The sequence below is a fragment of the Scyliorhinus torazame genome, chromosome X (genome assembly GCF_047496885.1).
Source record: "Scyliorhinus torazame isolate Kashiwa2021f chromosome X, sScyTor2.1, whole genome shotgun sequence".
In the NCBI taxonomy this organism is placed as follows: domain Eukaryota; kingdom Metazoa; phylum Chordata; class Chondrichthyes; order Carcharhiniformes; family Scyliorhinidae; genus Scyliorhinus; species Scyliorhinus torazame.
This window is the reverse complement of record NC_092738.1, coordinates 27,766,205-27,792,624: the sequence shown is the minus strand read 5'-3', so window position 1 is coordinate 27,792,624 and position 26,420 is coordinate 27,766,205. Positions and strand designations below refer to the sequence as shown.

General features: G+C 43.1%; 1 protein-coding gene across 2 annotated transcripts in view; it reads left to right on the top strand.

The window, feature by feature from the left end:
* Window positions 1-26,420, top strand: part of ikzf4 (IKAROS family zinc finger 4) — a 187,155-nt gene that overhangs the window by 112,602 nt on the left and 48,133 nt on the right. The window contains exons 4-5 of one of the 2 annotated variants that reach the window (XM_072493858.1): window positions 14,615-14,875; window positions 16,343-16,510. In XM_072493858.1, coding sequence (XP_072349959.1) covers window positions 14,615-14,875; window positions 16,343-16,510 — 429 coding nt within the window. The remainder of the gene's footprint in view (window positions 1-14,614; window positions 14,876-16,342; window positions 16,511-26,420) is intronic. The other variant, XM_072493859.1, reaches the window with a different exon arrangement.

Below are 26,420 nucleotides of genomic sequence, written 5' to 3'. Positions count from 1 at the left end.
TTTCTGGAATTATAGGAGGTGGGAGATAAAGCAAGTCTGAAATATTTCAATACTTGATTTATTTTCACACTTCCACTTCGATTAACGTGCTTTAAATGGCACAGTTAGACTATCAAACTATACTAAATTTATCTGATTTAAGAAGTATGGGAAGATAGAAATTAAATGCTTAGCGATTGAAACTCAATGTTTGACAACTAAAATAATGCATTAAATCATTAATAATGGGGAAATTGAGTTGTATGGGAAATAAAAATTGCAGGAGTTTTTGTGACATCTGGGACCTGATCTGCAACCATAGGTTCTTTTTCACCTTATTGTGTGGTCACCATTTATTGTTATAACTGCACCTCTTTCTTCAGTGTAAAGATCTCCCAAAATGTGAGGACAACTGTGACATACTGGAAGCATTTCCTCTGGATCAGAGCTAAGTGTGCTCTTACCAGAGATTTTTAAAATGATGATGGTGAACGGGAAAGGGCTTTCTCCTTAGTGGTTAGTGAGCTAGTGATAGCGGGTCAGCAATTTAAAATAGTTATGAAGAGAAGAAAGCAGTTTGGAGAAATCTCTTGTTAAGAGGATTGCTGAAGCACGAAATGCATTGTCATGGTGAATGGCTGTAGTAAAACCATTGTGTCCTTTAGGGGAAAATTGGATAAATGTTTGAAGTCTAGCGCCATGGAGGGAGAATAAAGAAGTGGGATTATGCTTTAATTACGCTAGTGGAAAACCAACATAACCATACTGAGCCAAATGGCCTCTCTATGTACTGTACATCTCTATTGTTTTAGGGAGAAGTTGACCTAATTAACTTGAATCTGAACACTGCACATACGGTACAGTATTTTCCCAGTCTTGCACTAAGGGAGGTTTAACTGATGTCTTATCGGAAGCACTAAACCTCTTGGTAACAAAATCCAGAAATTGTTGTGTATAATAATCAAAGATGCATCTGAGAGGCATATTTGACACTCTTCTCAACCATCTTTCCCAGCTATCTTTTGACTAACCTAAACTTGGACAAGGAGAAGGATGTATTTTTAAATGCTATGAACATGGTTTGGCATGAAACGGGTCACGTGCTCAGTTTTGTTCAAGCAGTTTAGAAAGCTGATGGGGTGAGATGCTGCCTGACTCCAGGCTACAACTGGACAGGTCCAATGTCCAATATTCAGCACCCTTGGGACCAAGACCCTGCCAGAGTTTGGATTTTCCCGGATTTTGGATTATCCACTGATGGGAAACAGGCAGCTTGTATGATCAATTTCTCCCTCCCATCATGTTGTTTACACGGAAGTTATTGTTAAACATTAAAAGGATGTCGACATCATTCTAATCACTTGAAACCCAGTCATGATAGTCTAATCCTCAGGTTTGGAGTAAAATGCTGATGCACTGTCAGGTAGTTCATTGAACAGACTTTGATATGAAAGGAAAGGACTTACAATTATGTTTGTTTTGCGCAGAGTATTAGCGCTGGCTCTTTGCTTTGCTTCCCCTCACAGAAGCATTTAATTCATCCCTCAAAAAAAGTCTCCCTGGAAATGCAAATGTATCTATACCAGGACACAGATACGAGGAGAGAGCACTTTGACTGAATTTATGTTCTAAAGTCAGGGGTTCTGAGGGCCAAATTATTATCATTTCTGTAGCAATGCCTTCTGAGATAGCTGATTTAGCATCAACCAGGAATTAAAATTTGGCTTATTTATTGATTGCCTTTACCAACTGAAGCTCTTGAGGTCCTGTGTATGTACAACTCTCACTGATTCCATCCTCTGAGATCTGCCTGAGAATGGCCTCTTCATTCCAGTGCTTACTCTATTTCAGGAGCAGTGCCAGATCTCCCCAGAGGAAAATGTCCAGTTTCCAGATGGACAGACTTTGGATAGCGTGTCTGTAAAACGTTACATTTCACAGCTCCTGTTAATGGAATGATAATGGTCAATCTGGTGAAGTAAACTCAGATTTAGGAAATAATTGAGAATTCTTCGTTTTTGAGTCTTGGATACCCGTTTGTGCTGCCGTTCCATCTCCACATATTGCACTTCATTTCTGCTCCTTGTATGGAAATGCTCTTTTGTGTCTTGGCTGTGCTAGCTATTCTTCTGGCAGGTTTGCCACATTGCCGTAATCCAAACTATTAGAAGATTAGATGATGAGTAATATATTCCAACTGCCAATAATTATTACAACTTCTCTGAGAACTGATCTAACTGGGGATTCTGTATTCAGGTCACAGCCCCTACTGAGTTAACTCATCTCAGCCAGGTTGCCAGTAAGTGTTCCTACAATTGGTCGCCAAAGCCTCAAGAACATAAGAACATAAGAACTAGGAGCAGGAGTAGGCCATCTGGCCCCTCGAGCCTGCTCCACCATTCAATGAGATCATGGCTGATCTTTTGTGGACTCAGCTCCACTTTCCGGCCCGAACACCATAACCCTTAATCCCTTTATTCTTCAATAAGGTCTCTCTGATCTGCTCTCAAAGGGGTCTTTTTTTTTTTTTTGTCAATGCCTGCGCTGCTGCTGTTCTGACTTTGGGATCTTGACAGACCCTCTAACGGGAGGAAGGGAGCAGAGAACAGCTGGATTGAATGGAGCCCTGGTGCTGGATGTTTTACTGCTTGCTGTTATTTTTTTGCACTAGTGCACCAGCTTTGTACCGAAAATTATCAGAAAATGTGGAGCAGCCTTGTTACATTGAAGTCACCACCTTCCCATTGAACCGTTCTGCCCATTGGGAGGTTTGGGGTCTTTCATTCCTTTTGCTTATATATATCCACATGGACATTTGTTCTTGCCGTTTGAATATGCATTGGGCATTTTTCATGTCAGAAGTGAGTCGTGGGATTTTCAAGACTGTATGAATGTATTCCTTATTATCACCGTTAAGCTCTGTTTTATTAATGAGCAAAATAGGCCATCAAGGTACAAATAGCATGAATTGTCACTCTAAGGAATGATATATTGGAACACCTGTGAGGACAGCATGAGGTTTGATTCTGTATGCATAAAAAGTTGCAAACCAAGACCTGTAAGAAACCTTATCAGGACAGTGGGACATTACAAGTACCATCAGGTCCTTGCAAGGCAGATTGGCGGAATAGTCATTCCTTAATCTGTACCCATTGAAAATCTAACTCTGAAAAGGAAGGAGGAAAGGTAAAAAGAACAGTTAAAACTGCAATCCATCCTAAGCTTGGAATCGAGCTGTTGCATATCTTTTTCAGGATGGCAGACCCAAATTCTGATGGAGAGACCTAGGTAGAATTGGAGGGGGGATGTGTTCTGTCGAGAGCATCTCTGAGGGGCAAAATATTGATCTGTGTGGAATGGCCATACCCCTCTGGCTTTACCTGAAATACTCATGAAATTCTAGTCATGTGGGTTTTGTGTAATAGATTTATGTTAAGAAATTGCGTATGGTGGGTATTTTATGACTAGCATTGTTACCGTTGCATTTTGCATGTTTTTATTCATTTGCAAGATGTGGGCGTTGCTGGCCAGTCCAGCATTTCTTTCCCATCCCAAGTTGCCCTTGAGAGGGTGGTGTTGAGCTGCTGCCTTGAACTGCTGCAGTCCCTTGGGTATAGGTACACCTAAAGTGCTGTTAGGGAGGGAGTTCCAGGACTTTGACCCAGTGACAATGAAAGAATGGCGATATATTTCCAAGTCGGGATGCTGAGTGATTTGGAGGGGAACCTCCAAGTGATAGTGTTCCCATGCATCTGCTGCCCTGGTCCTTCTAGATGGTAGCAGTGGTGGGTGTGGAAGATGCTGCTTAAGGAGCCTTGGTGAGTTCCTGCAATGCATCTTACAGATACTACACACTGCTGCCACTGTTCATTGGTGGTGGAGGAATTGAATGTTTGTGGAAGGGGTACCAATCAAATGGGCTGCTTTGTCCTGGATAGTTCACACTGCTGCCTCACAGCACCAGGGACACGGGTTCAATTCTGGCCTTGGGTGATTGTCTATGTGGAGTTTGCATGTTCTCCCCATGTCTGTGAGGGTTTCCTCCCACACTCCAAAGATGTGCGGATTACATAGATTGGCCATGATCAATGCGCGGGGATAGGGTAAGGGAGTGAGCCGAGGTGGAGTGCTCTTTCGGAGGGTCGGTGCAGACCCGATGGGCAGAATGGCTGCCTCCTGCACTGTAGAGATTCTATGGATGATGTTGAGCTTCTTCAATGTTGTTGGAGCTGCACTCACCCAAGCAAGTGGAGAGTATTCCATCACACTCCTGACGTGCCTTATAGATGGTGGACAGGCTTTGTTTGGGGAGTCAGGAGGCGAATTACTGTCTGCAGGATTCCTAACCTCTGATCTGCTCATGCAGCTGCAGTACTTGTATGGCTAGTCCAGTTCAATTTCTGATTAATGGTAATTCCCAGGATGTTGATAGTGGGGAATTCAGCACTGGTAATGAATGTCGAGGGGCGTTGGTTAGATCCTCTCTTGTTGGGGATGGTCCTTGTGTGGTGCGAATGTCACCTGCCATTTGTCAGCCCAAGCCTGGATATTGTCCATGTCTTGCTGTATTTGCACGTGGACTGCTTCAGTACCTGAGGAGTCGTGAATGGTGCTGAACATTGTGCAATCATCAGTGAACATCCCCACATCTAACCTTATGATGGAATGAAGGTCATTGATGAAGTAGCTGAAGATGGTTGGGCCCAGGACGCAATCCTAAGGAACTCCTACAGTGACGTGATGTTTAATATCCAACCACCACAACCATCTTCCTTTGTGCCAGGTATAATAGAATCCCTACACTGCAGAAGGCGGCCATTTGGCCCAACAAGTCTGCACCGACCCTCAGCGCACCCAACTAGGCCCAAATCCCCGCCCCATTCCCATAACCCCACCTAGGGCCAATTTAGCACGGCTAATCCACCGAACATGCACACCGTTTCACTGTGGGAAGAAATCGGAGCACCCAGAGGAAACCCACGCAGACACTGGAAGAAAGTGCAAACTCCGCAGTCACCCGAGATCAGAATCTAACCCAGGTCTCTGGTGCTATGAGACAGCTGTGCTAACCACTGTGACTGTGCTGCCCCCAATGACTCCAACCAGTGGAGGGATTTCCCCTGATTACCAGTGACTCCAGTTTTGCTCGGGCTCCTTGGTGCCCAATACTATCAAATGCTGCCTTATGTCAAGGGCAGTCACCTCACCTCTGGCATTCAGCTCTTTTATCCGTGTTTGAACCAAGTTTATAATGCCAGGAGCTGAGTGATTCTGGCGGAACCCAAACTGAGAGTCAGTGAGCAGGTTATTGATGAGTAAGTGCTGCTTGATAGCACTGTTGATGACCCCTTCCATCACTTTACTGATGATTGCGAGTATACTGAGGATGGTGATCGGCCCGGTTAGGTTTGTTCTTTTTGTGTACAGGGCATACCTGGACAATTTTCCACATTGCTGTACTGGAACCACTTGGCTAGGGGTGCGGCAAGTTCTGGAGCACAAGTCTTCAGTTCTGAGAGTATTGTCAGGGCCCATAGCCTTTGCAGTATCTAGTGCCTTCAGCTGTTCCTTCCCATCACGTGGAGTTTCCTTGCCCATGTTTGACCTGGTGCCGTGAGACTTCATGTTGATTTTGGAGGATATGCTGCAAGTGTGTATGTCTCATATTATTGATCTGGCACGTGGATTATGTGCAGTTCTGATTGTGTTGTTTTGAGAAATGGGCACAAACAAAATTATGGCTCTTCTGAACATACCACTGCCAACTATGGCTAGACTTCCAGCAGCAATGACTAGATTTTGATCTGGCATTTGAAGTTAGCAGCTTCCTGCCTAATTACTAGCGATTGTTTCCTCTTTCTTCCCTCTTGTTTCTCCTTCTCCTCATCTTGCCCGCCCTTGCATTTTAGATTTATTAGCTTTTCAGATTTTAGTTGCCCCATGCAAGTATTGACTTGTCCTTTTCTGTGCTGCCTTTGTCTTTGTAGCTGAAGTTGCTTTGCTCTCCTGCCGCGCGATATAAGGTGCGACTGCTGAGTTGCTCGGTTCCTTTTGGCAGGAGGGAGGAGTGAACGCGGTACTGGGAGGAGTATGGGGGTAAGCAGGAAGGAAAGCAACAGAAAGATCATGAATATGCAGCGAATGCACTTGCACAAAAAGGAGGAAGGGCCAGGAGAAAAGATGTAGCTGCAGCAAAGGAAAAAATCCTTAGCCTTTTCTTTTGCAAAGAAGCAATAGCATCAGAATGTGCAATTCTACTGTTGACAACTTTAACAATTGTTGTGAGTCATTTTGAATATTTATGTTGCCACATAGTCAGCTGGGTCAGAAATTAAAATTATAGCTGGTATCTTGAGGAACTTGTTTTGTCAGTCTATGGAATTCTCTCCTAAAGAAATCAGTGGAGGCTGGGTAATTGAGATTATTCAAGGCAGAGTTAGATTTTTGGACAAGGGCGTCGAGAGTTATGGGGGCTGACCGGAAAGTGGAGTTTAGACCGCAACCTGGTCAGCCAAGATCTTATTGAATAACGAAGCAAGCTAGAGGGATCAAATGGTCTACTCCTAAATTATGAATTCGTTGAAGTGATTGATTAAAATTACAGCTTTTCAAAAGGGTTGCATTTCTGGGTGGTCTGTATTTCTAAACTCAGCATAAGTTTTGTTAACTAATGAGCAAACAGTGACACTTCTACAGCAAGAAAGCTGGCACACATTCTGTAACGTAAATGGATGTGGGTTTGCTTCAACTCAAAACAAATCACAATCTGCAAATCCAAGCCAATTTTGCTGTTTTTGTGAGATTAGAAGGCTTAGGCACCTAAATCTGTCCATCTAAATCTGTCCAAATTGTGCCTGAACAGAAACCCTAATCTGCCCAGATTGAGTTAAATTGCACATGATAGCCACTTTATCAAACAGTAGGCAGGCTGCCTATTTCTGAGTTTTATAATTGATTGCTGGGACATGCTCAAAAACAGTCTTGAGATGCTTAGCTGGTTGCCTCTATGCTTTTCCTCCCTGTCATGTTCCAGCTATGATGAAGGACTTTGAGCGGAACTGAAGGTACTTTTCTGCTTCTCTTGCAAATGTCATCTATTCTACTTGTAAATACATGAGAGAGACTGTACTGCTTTGTAGGCATTCTTGTTATTCATATTGTCCTGCACCAAGTCCCTGTATTAGCCATTTCTGATCTGGTTATCAGAACTAACACATTCTGTGAAAAAGGCCTTTCATAAAGGAACTGAAAAGGGTAACACTAGAAAGGTGGGAGGTAACTGAACTGTGTTTCTTTGTAAGCGGCCTAGTCTGATATCGTCTCCATTGCTACTACAAATGTCACTGCGTGATTGGTTGGTAGGAGGAATATTTGCTGTGAGACTAAAGGGATTGTCATGCATCCTAGTTACATCTCCTTTGATATTAAAATGTCCCACTTCATGCTGTATTTTATAAAACATTTAGGTTTATGTCTGTGGGTATTACTGATAAATGTCAGAACAAACTGCAAAAATTTCAAATCTGCTTTCTTCCTCATTAATTAAGAGAATTATTAAATATCATGTGATCTGCTGGAAGATTTACTGCTCTCCCTTTGTCAGCCCAGTTGTGGAATACATTGTGTTTGCTACAAGTGTTTTTTTGGGAGGGGAGAAATGTATTTTGTGACATGTTCGTATTTATGTATATTTTAGAGTTGCATATTTATTGTGTTGATTAGAAATAGTAAGTATTTTAAGCTCATTATACCTTTACATTCACTGTTTGCTTCAGGGCTTGGCAAGGAAAAACATACAAGGCATGTTTTTATATGACCAAATGGTACTGCTAGGCTCCATCTTGCTCATTTTCTCCCCGTCTTGCCTGAATGTTGTGGTTTCTTGATTTCTATGCTACTGTATCCCTATGTTGTGGTGCAGCTTCTTTGGCATTGATTGCTTTCCAATACCTGATCAAAGTAGCCATTTAATTTAAGCCTTGATGATGTGTTGTCAGGTTGTAGTTCAACCATAGGGAATGTGCCCCGTATGATGATCCTGATTTGAGTTCTCCCTTGATAATGTGTAGGGATTACCAGATCGGCATTAGGAGAAGCAACCTTGTTTCTTTTTCCCTCTCCAATCCAACCAATTATATCCAGCTTCTGTTCTGCTTAGATGAGTTAACTAAGTACTGACTACAAGTTTGCTGCTAGTTTTTAAGTCAGAGGTGCCTATTGATGTAATAAGACATTTTCACTCTTTCATCACTGCATCCTTCTCTGGGGGATAGTCCAGCAAATTGCAAGTCTCTGCCAATTTTGTACTTCAGGTGTCTTGTGCCTCTTTCTCTTCCTCTTTTGAGAAGTATGTGACCTCTTTATGTCTTCTCTTAATTGCACAGCAAGATTAAGATCTTGCCATGAAGAGATTTTGATGCATGACCATTCATCAAATCCACAAATCACCAGGATAATAAGGAAAGAGGGGTCGTTATGGTAAGAAAAGGGGTAAAATTGGGTTGTATTCCCTGAAGGTGCAGATTAAGGAATGATCTAATTGAGGTATTAATAGTAAGGGGGATGTTATAAAATTAGAATGGAAAGTGAATGCTGGAGAAATTTCTTAATGTAGTAAGCTGTGGAAATTTGGAATGCAGCGCCTCACGTCACCTATAGATGCAAAAACAATGCAGGTACTTGAAATATCGTCTTTGAGATATATATGGACAGGGCAACAAATTCTGATGGAAGTGAGATTTGCTAGTTTGCAAAGTAGCAAGTCGGCTGGGATGGGCTGAATGACATTCCCATGCTATTGCCACTCTGGTGCATTGCTTTGGAACACCAGTACATTTCAATATGCTGCCTTTTAAGTTGTTGCACATTCTTCGTGTGTAAGCTGGTACATGAGTGTCAGCATGGGGTTTTACAGGTGAGCCTAATCTTGTCCTCACCTGATGTGCCAACCCACATTTTCCACCCACCTCTGAAATGCCCAGAAATACCTAGGCTGTTTGGAGTGGTCCTACTACTGCACAGCTTGAGAGCACAGGGAGCTGTTGCACCTTCCCAGTTTATTTGACTTCATAATCAAATACCCAGAAGTAGTGAGGGTTGCTCACAATTTGACACACATTGATCAGAAGAAAGTTGCTTGGGAATCCCAAGATGTAACGATTGAATGCTCAAAATGTGTTGCCTTATTTAAGTAATCTTCATTTTGAATAAATGTTTGCCTGATTCGAAGAGGGAAAATAACTTTATTGCTGGCTGCTGTTCACTAAATTAGCTGGGGAAAACAGTAATTTTTTTAATGAGGGTCTGTAAAAAGGTTTTTTACACTGATGAGTAAACTCAAGTTTTAATGGTTATTCAGCACATTATGTTTCTCGGAAATTTCTCAGTGCTTCCATTACAATGAATCACTGTGAAGTGCAGAGTTTGTCTATGTAGGCAACTGATGCAGTAAGTTGTGCAAAGCGAGAACCAACCAGCTGAAATGAAACAAATGGCCAATTAATGTGTTATGGTTGAGCAAGCAGTGTGAACTGGGATACCTGTCCAATGTCCTGTTTTTCAAGCATTAGCATTAAGTCCGTAGGACCCACCTGAAGCACTGGAGCCAGTACATGGGGCTTCAGTTCAACATTTCATCCAAAGGCTCGTACCTCTGACAAGCAGCACCTCTTTAATACTGCACTGATTGGCAGTTTAGCACACATGCTCAAGTCCTTCAGATTAAATCCACACCCTTTTGAAGCAGAGATATAATGCTGCAACCAAGCCAAGGTAACATGAGTTATTGATTTCAATTTTGGGGAAGCAAATAAAGCAAACAGCTTAGGAACTGACATGGTGCAAGGTTTAGCCCCCCCTGTAATATTGTATACTGAATTAAACCATGCTAAGCAAAATAATATGCAAAGAACACAAATAAAAACAGTGCTGGAAAAACTCAGCAGGCCTGGCAGCATCTGTGGAGAGAGAATGTTTCAAGTCTAATTTGACTCTTGTCATCATGTCGGACTTGAAACATTAACTGAATTTCTCTCTAACGGTACTGCCAGAACTGTTTGCACTTTGCTTTTATTTCAGATCTCCAGCACCTGCAGTATTTTGCTTTTATTATTGTGTAAAGCACATCTTTGTCTTATGAACTTCCAGTATGTGGGAAAAGGAAAGATGTGCCGCAAAACATAAGGGAACAAGGAACAATACAGTGCAGGAACAGGCCCTCCAAGCTTGGACTGGTCATATGCATCACCCAGATATTACACCAACTGTTAGCATCTGTTTTTGAGGTGATACATCCCAAATCTTCCAATCACATGAAAATTCACCTCCACATTGAGATCAAATAAGTTAATCGTTGGTTAGATTCCTCCCCACGGCTTCATTTAAAATTCAGCCATGAAATTAACAAATTTACCATGCTTATTCTTAAAGAAGGGCGAAGTGTGGAAATTTTGATTGTTTGTAAGTCACACAGGTGACTAAGACAAAATTGATATTGGTAGGACTACCTTGTAGTGAAATAGTTTATACTGTAGATTAAGACACAAAGCTGCCCAGATTTGATGCAACTAATGAAATCTAAACTAATCATAGACTTGTTTATTTTCAGATTTACCTAAAGGTGCACATTGCCATTGGTTACTTGATTTTTAATGTTTTTGCTCCATGCATGGCAAATTTATTTCTTCCATTTTCTTGGTTGATTGCAAGCTCTTCCACAATTTAGCTAACTTCTGTAGCTGATGACTTTTTCATGCTGAATTTTGTTAAAGCAGCTTTAGTTGGTGTGCTTTTGTCAGTTTTAAATTCCGTCCACAAATGTGGAGCAGAATTGAATTCCTCCTTTTCTCTCTCCTCTCTTTTTGTCTACCTCCTTAATTTTTTCCCTCCCTCCATCTTGTTTATAAAAAAGCAGTAAAGTATTAGTGTGATTTGAGGAAAGAAAGGAGAAACTTGGACTTCATTCTTGATGGGGCTTGAGAAATGATCTTCGAGGGTACACAAGATAATTTATGTGAAAAAGGAAAATCCAGAACATTATATCAATTAAATTGAAAGGAAAAGAGAACATAGGTTCAAACTAGTAAAAGACAAGTTTAGGAACGATATTAGGAAGTTCTTCATTGTGATCAACATGTGGACGAAATCCAGGATAAAGAAATGAAGGGAAATGTCATGGAATTATTTAATAACAGTTTGATGCTACAATTGGGGTCATTTGGCCATTGTGCATGGATACGTTACGATGAGCTGTAAGTTGTTCCTTGCCAATAATTACCTTGATTTAAAACCAGTTAACTTTTAAGCTTGCCTCAGGAATTGTGATCGGAATGGTGCTTTGTCATTTCAGAATTTTGACCTGATAAGTACAGCAAGGTTCCGTACAGTACTTGTTGAATGCTGTCTTGGTCTATATACAAAAACAATGAAAATGTGTACTGCAGTGTGTAAACCTTCCAATAAGTCAGGGTGATCTAAAGAAAGACTAGTTTCTTTGCTCAGACTGTACAAATGTACGGAATAGTTTGAGATGTTGAATCTTCTGGTCAAGTGTGAAGAACACAAACCTAAACTGATCAGTTCAAGTAGGTTTCTTTAATATTTTCCAATTTACAAATGTGGAACAGAAATTATTGGCTTGTGTAGCATGAATGGGCCGATGTGGTGTACCAATGTGACATGTGAAGGGGGGGGTAGTGTTTGATGTTCAAATGTCTATCATGTTCTGAAGAATGAGCAGAAAGGAAATGGCAGCTGAGTCACCCTAATATGCTATTGGAGTACTTCCTGTCTTGAGAAGTGTTGCTGAAACCAGGGACGTGTCACATTTTTGCCTTTTAGGTCTCAGTGTGGTGTGCACAGAGTGAAAGGAATTCGAAATTAAAAATGGGTGTGTGCAAGGGGTCTTGCCTGATGACTGACTTAGCAGTGATTTTGGACACAGCTTGGCATGAACACAAAAGCAGAGTATCCCAGGTTTGACACACACACACACACACTCTCTCACGTGTGGTGGAATTGGCAGTAGGTGTGCAAGTTTCAGTGCTCCTGGGCTAGGGAGAGAGGAGGAATCAACCATGATTCTTGCTCCAGGCACCCCTCCCTATATGGTGATCTAAGCGCTCAGCTGAGATTCATTTTGCCCCCTCCCCTTACTACTGCTCTTCATTCTCTCCTGGATTCCTCTTCTTTTTTTAAAAAAATCAAATAAGCTGTTAACATTCACTGGCTTAGCTCACACATGAATAGCCATTTGAACAAGGTACAGCCAGCAACTGTGAAACCGTAATCCAGAAAATATTGGCGTCTTCACAAGGCGAGCAAATTGGAAAGAAACAAATAGGAAGAAAGAAATGGAGATGGAAAATATGACCTGCATTTTAAATGGTAGGTTTTTTTCTTTGCTCGTTATTTTTGAGAGTTCCAGTTGGTTCTCAGCAGGCATTTACTACAGTACCAGAGTGGTCTGCTACCATGGCAAAGGCACTGGTTGCCATGACAGTTTTTGAATTGGATATTTTAATACACAAAGTAGAAAGTCTTTTTTTATTATTCGGACTAATTTTGCATTCATAGAACTGAAAGGCCAAGGATTGTGGGAGTTGTACTGCAGGGATGGTTTGTTGATTGTCAGTTGGTGTGCTGCTTGACTTGAACTCCGATACAATGACAAAATTGCATGGCTACGTTTCATCCAAAATAATGTGATTTAATTTTGGGATTGAATCTGCTGTAGTGAGTGTCCTTTTCATTTAAACTGAATGCACATGTGAATTTAATCCCTGAATTTAAATCAAAAACCTCTCCGAGACAGTTGGAAGGATATGTGAATTCTGAGAGACTGCAGTTTTTTCCTTGTCACAAATTTGGTGTTGTTGTATTTGTAATCTCATTGATCCTCACGCTGCTTGTGGTGTTTAATAATTCATTTTCAAATTTGAAGGAAAGATACATTTCAAGTTGCAGATAATATTTTAGCTTTAAACCCCATGTTATTTGAAACTACTTTTGCTTTTATTATTTTTTTCGTTAATTTAAAGAAGTCTTTTTATATCTGATTTTGTAGTGGTGGCAGAAAAAGCAATAATTGTATTGCCTGGTTGCTCTTGAGATTGAACCTTGTAGCAGTTGCATGCTGTGTTCTGAGACCCTGACGAGTGTGTTTTACGATGGGTAGTGAGCAAAGAATGGGGTTTTTCTGCGAAACCACACTTTCTCCTGATTAGTTATGAGAGGTCTTGATGGCTGTGATGGAGAAGACAGTAGTCCAAACTGACCAATTTCCTGGCTGAAAGATGAACTTTGATAAATGGAAACAAAGTTTCCTGAGCAATTTGGTTTGTATTGGTGTACAGTACATAAGACCTTTTGGGATTATTGCTCATGGTTTATGTCTCAAATTACTTTTTGAGGTGGAGTGTTACTGTCACCTCCCAAGAACTGGCTTTCCACAAAGTCCAAACTGCAGGATTGGAAGTTTCCTGTATGAAATGATTTTGACCAGTATCAACCATTTCCTAGGAGGGATAAGTCCATTGTACAAATAAACTCTCATCATAGAGATGGCTGTGTGGATGATTCACCCTGATGCTTATTTGGGTCAGCAAAGATCACAAGCTTGTATCTTTCTACACTGTATATGTCATGTGTATATGACACCTGCATGGTGTCACAGGGCACTAGAGTTCGAAAAATGTCTCATTTCCCAGCACTTTACCTTGACCAGAACAAACATATAAACAGTACCCTCCTGAAAATGTGGAAATTAAATCAAATGCTGGAAGGTGACGCGCACCTTGAGTAAATTTTCTCTTCCTTTTATTCACTCATTTCCACTGTGATTGGGAAGAAAGTCATTCTCTATGCCTACTCTCAGCTGAAGGAGAGCATTCACTGGCAAGCTACTTGGGAAGAGTAGGAAATGGGAAGAATATCACGTGTTTAAAGGGGTGTAAATTCAAATTGACTCCACTTAACGGTTGTATATATTTTTCTGTCCAGTTACTTCGGCTGAATTTTATCTTAATGACAACGGTTGTTCTCTTGCTTCTGCTGTTGTAGCTGTGCCAGAGTTTTTGTCTGCTACTCCAAATCATCATTATCCTGTAGTTTCTTGTTTATTACTTGGGAGTCCAATTCTGTCCATTTCCAAACTGTATTCATTAAGTGAATTTTTAAAAACATATTGTGTCCTATTCGTTGCTTCATTCCAGGAAGAGGTTTTCTAGGTCTGCTATATGGTGCGAACAAAATAAAATGACCTGAGTGAGTGTGTGCGTGTGGGTGTTTTTGTGTTGTTATTTGTATCTATCTACCTTGTGTGCTCATAAGCTGAAGGACAACAGTGCTGTAGAATTGGATTCTCTCCCCCCACCCCAACACACACTTTTTTTTCCGTACGCAAATGCCCCCCCCCCCCCCCCCCCCCAAACGAGGTGTGAGATCGGTCATCTATAAAACTGGGACCCCTCTTGCTTCAAACTTACAAATGTTTGGCTAAGGATGATCCATGAGGGTTCACAAAATTTGGTTGCTGCACACTAGTTGCCACCTGGCCTGTCTTGATCAGTGCCCTGTACCTGGTGTCTAGCCCTGTCGTCTTGTGGCTCCATCTGACATTTCTGATGTTCATTTGCAGCCAACTCCATCAAGGTTGAGATGTACAGCGATCAAGAGGCAGGGAGGCTTCTGGCACAGGAGGATGGCGCTAGTGATAAAGATGAAGCAGTCATTGTGGATGTGTCTTTTTCGGACCCGCTAGGATTCTTTGAGGGCACGGGGCAGGGACCTCATTCTCCTGGAGGGATTCGCCTTCCTAATGGAAAACTGAAGTGTGATCTATGCGGAATGGTCTGCATCGGACCGAATGTTCTTATGGTACATAAGAGGAGCCACACTGGTAAGTATACTTACACAAGTAAGGAAATGGAGTGGCATGTAGTGGTGGGGGTGGGGGGGGGCTTAATATCTGTCTGCGGTGGCAGTTGTTAAAACTCACTTGTGATTTATTTGCCCATGAGGTTTGGTTAGTTATTTCTGACCCTGGGAGACTGCGATTATAGGAGCAGACAAATTAAAGTGTAGTGTCCATACTACTCTGTGGCGTGTAGAATTCAGCTTCAATATGTTTTTGAAGTCTTTCAAAACCTTTCTGCCAGTGTTCTTGGAGCTTTTATTTGTTCTTTTACATTTGCAGTTGCACTTTTTCTCTCTCAATCCACTGCAGTAGCATATCGGCAAAATCAAAAGGGGTTCAGTACAATTCAATTTCAAATGAGTCCCCAGCGCAAAACTATATTGAGTTGGCTCTGAATTCACTGAAATCCAGTGGATGGCTCGTGTGGAGAATGGAAATATTGCTTTGATGCATCAGGGATGGTTCTTCTGTGGCTGGAGTTAAAGTGCATTGAGGCAAAGTGAGCTTTATCTTGCATCAAACCTGTGCTATGTCAGACGTGTGGGTGCCAGATACAAAATCCCTTTCCCAGTATTGATGTCTCTCAGCATGAGCACACCATTTACTAGAAAAAGTTGCCTTTGTTTGTTTGTTTACTACCAGAATGCTGTGTTTACAGAATGTATGTTTACTGGAATTTCTATGAATAATTTTTGACCACTGCTGTGGCAAGAAAGCAGAGAAGGCCATTCAGTGCCTGGGATCAGATTCTTTATTAGATCCTACCAAAGCAATTTCATATTTGCCATTTATACGATGACTGATGGTTATGTGTCAGATTTGAGCACCTTTTTTCTGGCCCAGTGTCAACCTGGCTCAGTTTATAGAATTCATGTTTCAAAAGTTCTGGATTTAAACCTCACCAGAATTTGAGCATAACATTTAGGCTGTGGAGCCTCAGGGGGTGCTGCATTGTCAGAGATGCCATTTGGTTGAAACAATAAGCCAAGCTCCATCTGCCTATTCCAGTGGTGCTGGTGGATGTCAAATTCAGTGACATTATTTAAAGAGGTGCAGGGAACTTAGCAAGCATCCTGGCTAACTGTTGGTCCTCAACACCAAAAACTCTTGCTCTGTGTCAGATGGCTGCTGCATTCACTAACTGTACTTCAAAACCATTTGTTTTAAGTGAAATGCTTTGGAATGCCGTGAGAGACACAATGAAGCAATTTACAAATACAAATTATTATTTTTTTGTTTTGCTATCATCACTTGTTTCAAGAAGTCCTTTTCATTCCATGTGTGATATACATCACCTTGATTCCAGAAATGGAAAATCCTTTGTTTTTGAGTGCTGTCCTCCTTCACATTAATGAGCACAGAGATGTTATGTTGAAAAGTTGATCTGTTTTTGAACATTTTTTTTTTCTTGCTTGCTCTTTGACCTTTCTGCCCATTTTTCTTCCTCAGGTGAACGCCCCTTTCATTGTAACCAGTGTGGAGCCTCGTTCACACAGAAAGGAAACCTCCTGCGGCACATCAAATTACACTCTGGGGAGAAGCCTTTTAAATGTCCATTCTGTAATTATGCCTGTCGGAGAAGGGATGCACTCAGCGGACACCTCCGAACACATGCAGGTTGGTGGGTGGAACCTTGTAACCAACATGGAGAGAAAAGTGAATTTTCTTTTTTAAACCAAAAAATATTTAACCTTCTCTTGCACAACAGCTGTTTTCAAGTTGAGTAAATAGATTTTGAGAGCAATGGGATTATATTTAGGGGAGGGGTAAGGTGCAGAACATCAACTTGGTCATGGAGTGAAATTGAGACAAAAAACACTTGCAAAAGTTTTTAAATCAATTTAACCAGGGCATGTTTCACATTTTTGAGACATTAAAGAACATGTATGGAATCTATGAATTATAGTATGCTTCTTTGGTAGTGTGGCGGTTTTATGCTCTAATACCTGCATGGATATGTGTACAGCTTGTTTGCTGCTGATCCATAGAGATCAGGAAGATGCCCGTTTTGATTCCTGAGAGTTTTTGTAGCAGCTGATCTAATTGACTCTGCTTCCTCAGGATTGGAATGAGGATGGGAGGGTGATGGTGGGGGGGGATATTTGATTTATTGTCACATGTACCGAAATACAGTGAAAAGTATTTTTCTGCAGCCAAGGGACTGTACACAGTACGTACATAGTAGACAAAAACAGAATAATCGACAGAGGCAGCATGGTAGCACAGTGGTTAGCACAGTTGCTTTACAGCTTCAGGGTCCCAGGTTCGATTCCTGGCTTGGGTCACTGTCTGTGTGGAGTCTGCACGTTCTCCCCGTATCTGCGTGGGTTTCCACCGGATACTCTGGTTTTCTCCCACAGTCCAAAGATGTGGGTTCGGTGGATTGGCCATGCTAAATTGTCCTTGGTGTCCAAAAAGGTGGGGTGGGGTTATTGGGATGGGGTGGAGGTGTGGGCTTTCCAAGGGCCAGTGCAGACTCGATGGGCCCAATGACGACCTTCTGCACTGTACATTCTATGATTCTATGATACACTGACAAATGGTACATCGACAAACCATGATTGGTTACAGTGCGGAACAAGGAGCTAAACAAAGCAAATACATGAGCAAGAGCAGCATAGGGCGTCATGAATAGTGTTCTTGCAGGGAACAGATCAGTCCGAGGGGGAGTCGTTGAGGATTCTTGTAGCTGTGGGGAAGAAGCTGTTCCTGTGTCTGGATGTGCTGTATCTTCTGCCTGATGGAAGGGTCTGGAAAAAGGCAAAGCCTGGGTGGGAGGGGTCTCTTGATAATGTTGTCTGCCTTCCTGAGGCAGCTCAGAGTTCCAGCTTCTATGGGTTATCCAGTGGCCACACCACCCACCCACTGTAAATTGCATATGTATGCATGTCGAGGGAGGACTGAATCTACACTGTCCATGGTCAAGTGACCTGCTGATGGTCAACATTGAAGCTCATTCATGCCAACCTGTAACTATAGCCCAGCAGGCGCATGGTTAGCAGATCAATGGTCATTTCATCTCACAGGACATGACTTAATAATCTGAAACAAAAACAGAAAATGCTGGACAATTCAGGTCTGACAGCATCTGTGGAGAGAGAACGGAGCCAATGTTTCAAATGCGGATGACTTTTTGTCAAAGTTAATAGTATGTTCTTTTAAAAGGTTGGTTAAGTGGTTCAGAACATACTAATCTGGACTTTTAAAAATTCTGTTATAACTGGGTAATTACTGGTTTGAGCATAAAGGTTCTTGTGCTGCGAACATCATGACAATATCTTCATGGAATGCAACTCGCTAGAATTGAGTGGCGGAGATTGTCATGTCCGTTTGACATCCCGGCGTGTGGCAAGATTGCCATTGGCAATCCAGGAGAAAATTGTATCATCTTGCAAACACTTGTCTGTAGTTTCCCATTTACCCAGGGATTACTGAAATGAAGTAAAAAGTACAAATTAATATATGGTCTGTTGAAAGAACAATTTGATGGCTTGGTAGACTTTCTTCCTAAGTGTAGACATGTATTTTAGTCATTGTATACAAGTGTTTTTTAAAGCAAGAAAACTACAGGAAGAACACTTTCCAGTTGGAATCTTTGTATAAGGTTCCGTGACGAAAATATGCCCTTGGGCACAAACTAAAATGATTTTTGTTTTTGCATTTCTCAAATAGAGATCATTGTGGTATTTTCATTCTTGCCAACAGAGCAGGTGCCACCTTTTCTGTTAAAACAGATGCCGAGAGGGGGAGAAAGTATCATCCTTTTTCCTTCTAAAGTCTGACTCAAGGAAAATCCCAAGGCTTTTTACACGTACATAAAAAGCAAGAGGGTAGCCAGGGAAAGGGTTGGCCCACTGAAGGATAGGCAAGGGAATCTGTGTGTGGAGCCAGAGGAAATGGGCGAGGTACTAAATGAATACTTTGCATCAGTATTCACCAAAGAAAAGGAATTGGTAGATGTTGAGTCTGGAGAAGGGTGTGTAGATAGCCTGGGTCACATTGAGATCCAAAAAGACGAGGGGTTGGGCGTCTTGAAAAATATTAAGGTAGATAAGTCCCCAGGGCCTGATGGGATCTACCCCAGAATACTGAAGGAGGCTAGAGAGGAAATTGCTGAGGCCTTGACAGAAATCTTTGGATCCACACTTTCTTCAGGTGATGTCCCGGAGGACTGGAGAATAGCCAATGTTGTTCCTCTGTTTAAGAAGGGTAGCAAGGATAATCCAGGGAACTACAGGCCGGTGAGCCTTACGTCAGTGGTAGAGAAATTACTGGAGAGAATTCTTCGAGACAGGATCTACTCCCATTTGGAAGCAAATGGACGTATTAGTGAGAGGCAGCATGGTTTTGTGAAGGGGAGGTCGTGTCTCACTAACTTGATAGAGTTTTTCGAAGAGGTCACAAAGATGATTGATGCAGGTAGGGCAGTGGATGTTGTCTATATGGACTTCAGTAAGGCCTTTGACAAGGTCCCTCATGGTAGATTAGTACAAAAGGTGAAGTCACACGGGATCAGGGATGAGCTGGCAAGGTAGGTACAGAACTGGCTAGGTCAGAGAAGGCAGAGAGTAGCAATGGAAGGATGCTTTTCTAATTGGAGGGCTGTGACTAGTGGTGTTCCGCAGGGATCAGTGCTGGGACCTTTGCTGTTCGTAGTATATATAAATGATTTGGAGGAAAATGTAACTGGTCTGATTAGTAAGTTTGCAGACGACACAAAGGTTGGTGGAATTGCGGATAGCGATGAGGACGGTCAGAGGATACAGCAGGATTTAGATTGTTTGGAGACTTGGGCGGAGAGATGGCAGATGGAGTTTAATCCGGACAAATGTGAGGTAATGCATTTTGGAAGGTCTAATGCAGGTAGGGAATATACAGTGAATGGTAGAACCCTCAAGAGTATTGAAAGTCAGAGAGATCTAGGAGTACAGGTCCACAGGTCACTGAAAGGGGCAACACGGGTGGAGAAGGTAGTCAAGAAGGCATACGGCATACTTGCCTTTATTGGCCGGGGCATTGAGTATAAGAATTAGCAAGTCATGTTGCAGCTGTATAGAACCTTAGTTAGGCCACACTTGGAGTATAGTGATCAATTCTGGTTGCCACACTACCAGAAGGATGTGGAGGCTTTAGAGAGGGTGCAGAAAAGATTTACCAGGATGTTGCCTGGTATGGAGGGCATTAGCTATGAGGAGTGGTTGAATAAACTTGGTTTGTTCTCACTGGAACGACGGAGATTGAGGGGCGACCTGATAGGGGTCTACAAAATTATGAGGGGCATAGACAGAATAGATAGTCAGAGGCTTTTCCCCAGGGTAGAGGGGTCAATTACTAGGGGGCATAGGTTTAAGGTGCGAGGGGCAAGGTTTAGAGTAGATGTACGAGGCAGGTTTTTTACACAGAGGGTAGTGGGTGCCTGGAACTCGCTACCGGAGGAGGTGGTGGAAGCAGGGACGATAGTGACATTTAAGGGGCATCTTGACAAATACACGAATAGGATGGGAATAGAGGGATACGGACCCAGGAAGTGTAGAAGATTGTAGTTTAGTCGGGCAGCATGGTCGGCACGGGCTTGGAGGGCCGAAGGGCCTGTTCCTGTGCTGTACTTTTCTTTGTTCTTTGTTTACCTACCACAGCCATTCTGGCTAGCAATTCACAAAATAAATTCAGCTGGGTCGTAAATACATGTAGTTACTTAAAAGTAAGTTTGGCTTCTCCCTGTATTTACACGGGTTTCACCCCCACAACCCAAAGATGTGCAGGTGAGGTGGGTTGGCCACAATAAATTGCCCCTTAATTGGAAAATTAATAATTGGGTATCAAAATTTTTATTTTAAAAAAAAATAAGTTAGGCAAAAGTGTAATTAGCTTTGAGGGTTGTCATGATCTTGAATGTTGCATTAGCAATGTGGGAAGGAAGGAAATAATTGTAGATGTACAGAATAATTGAATCTCATTTATTTTGGTTAAATACCTCCATGATGAGACAAAAATTCTTTTGAATTAAGCAATGCATAACTTCTTCCACTTCAGGGCCCAGAAAGTCCCTTCCTTATCCAGGACATCCTAAAGTGCTTTGCATCCAATGAAGTACTACTTGTGGTGGTTCAATGTACAATGCTCGTGCAAATGATAAATAAGGTTCTAAGCAGTTTTTCTTTTAAAATATGTTTTATTCCAAACATATTAAAAAAAAACGTAATTTGCTCCAACCTGAGGAACTCTTGTAGGTCCCCCAAACACTGCCAAGCTTCAATTAGTTTTAAAATTTCAAGTGCCCAATTATTTTTTTTCCAATTAAGGGGCAATTTAGCATGGCCAATCCACCTACCCTGCACATATTTTCTTGTGGGGGTGAGACCCATGCAGACACGGGGAGAGTAAGCACACTCCCCACGCACAGTGACCTGGGGCTGGGATTGAAACCGGGTCCTCGGTGCCGTGAGGCTGCAGTGCTAACCGTTGCACCACCGTGCCACCCAGTAACCTGCAATTTGAGAGAATATGTTGCTGGGCAATCAGAGGCAAAGGTCACGACATCGGCTCCCTTCCCCCTCCTGCACACCAGGTACCTCTGACACCCCAAAGATCACCACCACAGGCCCCACAATCCCAGAAAGACACTCAATATCGTCTCCCAGAAGCTGTCCAATTTTGCACACCCCCAACACATGGGAATGGTTCATCACCGCCACACCCCCCACACACACACACTCCTGGGAAGAACCCATTCATCCGGCGAGAGTCATATGGGCCTAATGCACGACCTTTAACTGTATATGGCTCATCCTTGCACAGGAGGCAATTGAGTTGACCTGCCGCGTTACTTCACTCCAAACTCCCACCCAATTTCCATCCCCAACTCCTCCTCCCACTTCTGCATGATCCCTTTCACTCCCGCTCCCTTCTCCCCCAACCACCCATATAGATCCCCTATCATTCCATCCCACCACACATTCGTGAGCAACAACCTCTCCAACAGCACCTGGGGAAATTACGGCAGTTCCTTCCTTGCAAAATCCCACACCTGCCAATACCTAAACTCATTCCCCCTTGGTCACTCAAACCTCTTCCGCAATTCCTCCAAACCCGCAAACGTACCCTCCGCAAACAGGTCCCTAACCCGCATTACTCCCTTCCTCCTGCCACTTTCTATACATTCCTTCCATCCCCCACTGGCACAAACCGATGACTCCCACAGAGCGGGGCCAACACCGATATGTGCCTGAGTTTAAAGTGCCTCCTCAGCTGGTTTCAAATTCTAATTGATGACTCCACCACAGGGCTACTTGTATACTTCTCGGGGAGAACGGCAACAGGGCCGTCACCAGGGCCCTCGGACCCTTCCCCTGACACGTGTCCTCCTCCAAACGGATCCACTCCGACCCCCCGGCCCCATCATCACATCTTTTCGGCATTTGCCGCCCAAAAATAATGCAGAAAATTCTGGAGCAGTAGCCCCCCCCCCCCATCCCCCATCCTGCCTCTGCCTTTGCAACAGTGCCCTAGTAACCCTCGGTGTCCTGCCTGCCCAAACAAACTCCCATATCAACTTGTCCACCCTCTGAAAATAGTCCTTCAGGAGAGAGATTGGGAGGGACTGGAAGATGAACAGAAACTTTGGCAGTATATTCATTTTTACACCTGCATCCCACCTTTTAAAATCCCTTCCAAACTCTTCTCCCAAACCCATCCAGTTCCACTTGTGCATAGTGCCCAGTCATGCACCACCTGAATCCCCAAATACCGGAATCTGACCCCCGCCACCTAAAACTGCAGGGCCCCCCTAAGTTCACCCCCGCATCAAAGCATTTACCGGAAAGACCTCGGGTTTCCCAAAGTTCAGTTTGTACCCTGAAAAAGCCCCAAATTTTTCCCAACAGGTCCATATCCTCCCTATACTCTCCAGTGAGGTCGCCACAAAGAGCAATAAATCATCAGTATACAATGACACCCTGTGCTCCCTACTGCCCCTCGCAATCCCCTGCCACTCAGTGGAGGCACGCAAAGCTATTGCCAGGGGTTCAATCGCCAGTGCGAACAGCAATGGCGAGAGCGAACACTCCTGTCTCGTCCCCTATGCAACCCAAAATATCCCAAATTCATCTCGATTTGTCCTCGCACTAGCCATGGGGACGCGTACAATAGCCGCGCCCAAGCCCAAACCTCCAAAGGATTTTGAATATATTGCCACTCTACTCGGTCAAAGGCCTTCTCCGTGTCCATTGGCACAATAAACTCCGAGGAGGTGATCACCACGTTTAACAACCTCCTGATATTACTAGAGAGCTGCCTCCCCTTTACGAAGCCTGTTTGATCCTCGGAAACCAAGTCCTGTACACACCCCACCAACCATTGTGCCAACAGCTTGGCCGGGACTTTTACAATCGTATTCAGCAATGAGATAGGTCTATAGGACCCACACTCCATCGGGTCATTCGCTTTCTTTGGGATCAGCGAAATGGATGCTTGCACCAAGCCGGTAACTCCCCCCTCCCCACTGCCTCATTGACTATGCTCAGAAGATGGGCCAATTCTCCCACAAACTGCGTATAAAACTCTGCCAGGAAGCCATCCGGCCCCAGCACCTTTCCTGATTGCATTCAACCAATGCACTCCATTAATCTTGCAACCCCAGTGGCTCCTTCAGTGCTTCCCCTCCTCCAGCTCCGGCAACTCTAACCCATTCAGGAACTGATCCATACCTGCCTCCTCCCCTCCCGAGACTCGATCTTAGACAGTCCTTGATAGAAGGTCACATTGATTCTCTCCGGCTACGACACTACCTCTCCCCCTGCCGCCCTCTCCCCCTGCCGCCCTCACCTGCACAATTTCCCTCGATGCTGCCTGTCGCCACAACTGGGCCAGCAGACAACTCATCTTCTCCCCATACTCGGAATTGCACCCCTCCAGCCTGCCGTTGCTGCCCCGCCTTCCCTGTCGGCAACCAATCAAACTGCCCCTGCAGCTTCTTTCTTTGCACCAGTAGCTCCCTAGTTGGGGCCTCAGAATACCTCCTATCCACCTCTATCTCTTACAGCAATCTTCTCCTCCCTCTCCGTCCTATCTCTGTGGTTCTTAAACAAAATTACTTACCCCCCACCCAATATAATTCCTGATTGACCCTGCCACCTAACCACAGAACCCACGCAGACACAGAGAAAGTGCAAACTCTGCACAGAGTTTGGAATTGAACCCAAGTCCCTGGAGCTGTGAGGCAACAGTGCTAACCACTGTGCCACCGTGTCGCCCCAGCGACAGTTTCAGCAAAAAAGCTTTGGACAATGTCACTTCAGGAGCAGTTTTCCTTTGCAAATATATTTTGTTTGCAAAATATTTAGAAACCAGTTAAAAAGTTTGGATTGCCAAAAGGTTTTGATAAGGTGACAAACAAAAGGTAAACATGCAAGATATAAGGGTTCATGGAATTGGTGGTAATATATTAGCATGGATGGAGGATTGGTTTACGGACATGAAGTAAAGAGTAAGGATAAATGTGGAGCTCCATAAGAATCAATGCTTAGAGCCTCAGCTATTGCAATCTAATTAACGACTTAAACAAATATATCGGAATGTTTGCTGATTAAAAGCTTTGATGGGAATCTAAGCTGTAAGGAGATATTGACAGGTTAAGTGAGTGTGCAACAAGGATGCACCTAGAATAACATTTGGGGAAGTGTGAAGCTATTCACTTTTGCAATAAGAATAGTGGAGCAGAATTATTTTTGGGTGTGGAACTTTTAAATATTGTTCAAAGAGAGTTGGATGTATTTGTACTGGAGGTACAGCAAGCAGTTAGGAAGGCAATTGTGCAAGGCTTTGGGGAATCTACACCTGGAGTACTGTGTAGTTTTTCTCCATATGAAGGAAGGATACACTTGGCAGTTCAGTGAAGGTTCACTAGATTGATTCCTGTTGGCCTGTGATGAGAGACTGAGTAAATTGGGCGTTTACTCCCTGAAGTTTGTTTTTGTGTATGTTAAAACTTGTATTTAAATAACGCCTTGACCACTGGACATCCCAATGCTCTTTACAATTAATGAAGTAGTTTGAAATGTAGTCACTGTTGTAACGGGAAATGTGGCATCCAATTTGTACACACTAAACCTCCCACAAACGGCAATGTTAATAAATATGGCTCTTCATCAAAATCGTATTGTAGGACCTTTAATGTCCATCGGAGAGGACAGATGGGGGTCTCTGTTTAATGTCGCGTCTGAAAGATGGCAACTTGGACAGTGGAGCACTCCCTCCGTACTGCCCTGAAATGTTGCCCTAGATTTCTGTGCTCAAGTCCAGGAGGGGGGGCTTGGGCCCACAAAACTCGGAGCACTGCCAACTGAGCCACAGCTGACAAGAGGGAAATAAAGAGAAACTTCTTAACTCAAGAGTGCTTAGAATGTGGAACTTGCTACTACAGGAAGTGATTGAGGCAATTGTCTTGATGATTTCAAAAGAAAACAGGGTGACTATGTGAGAGAAAATGTCATATGAGGGTATACTGAAAGGTTAGGTTGGAATTGGAGGAAACTAGTGTGAAATATAAACATCGCAGATTAGTTGGGTCAAATGACCTGACATACAAGTTGTGTTCCAGCTGTTGGTCCAGGTGCAGCAACATTAAGACAGTTAAGTGAAGTGTCTCATCTCATGATTTTAGAGGTTGAAAATTCTCGAAGTGTAATCTTCCATTTTCTCTTTCTGCTACTTTGTACTTGGAGGCCTTTGCTGCTGAACGTGAGAGAAGCCTAAAATTGTAACTAACACTTTTTTCCTGCAACAAAGCAAAGGTTATATTTTTTAAAAATTGTTCCATGCATGAATCTCTTTGCATTCAAATTGATTTCTCTGGAAACCTTTAGTAATGCCACAAATTCCCTCCTGCAAATATCCTTCTACACTGCTTTCAGCTGTCAGCTAACTGTCGAAACAAATGAGACTAAACTCCCTCAAACCACAAGGAAAAATACTCCTTCAGTCCACCCTCTTATTTAATTACAATATACAGTTCCTTCATTGAACGTAAACTGTAACAATTAACTTAAAGTTCCAAGTCTAAAATGTCCTCCATTTGCTGTTGCACATGACTTTTTTTTAAAAAAAATTTAAAATTCTCCTCCATTTTCACATTTGCTCCCACATTTATATCCATCAACAATAAACAATAATCAGCAAGATATGTCAGTCCCCATAATAACAACAACGATCCCATCTACCCACCAACCCCCGAACCTCAACCCGCATGTTTACATAAACAAATGACAAAAATAAATCAGGGATTACCCGTAGTCACCCTTAACCTTACACAGCTCCCACCCCCCCCCCCCCCCCCACCCCCCCCACCCCAGGTCTCCAGCTCCTCCCGTCCACTGCCTCTTGTAAAACTCCTCCCCCCCCCCCCCCCCCCAAACTTTCCACCCCGGCTAGACCACTCGGACCCTGTTCTGCCAGGCTCCGATGGCCGCAGCCCCTCCCCCCACCTCACTCCCGTTCACTGGCCGGCTTAAACCGGCCAGCGTGGAGGCCC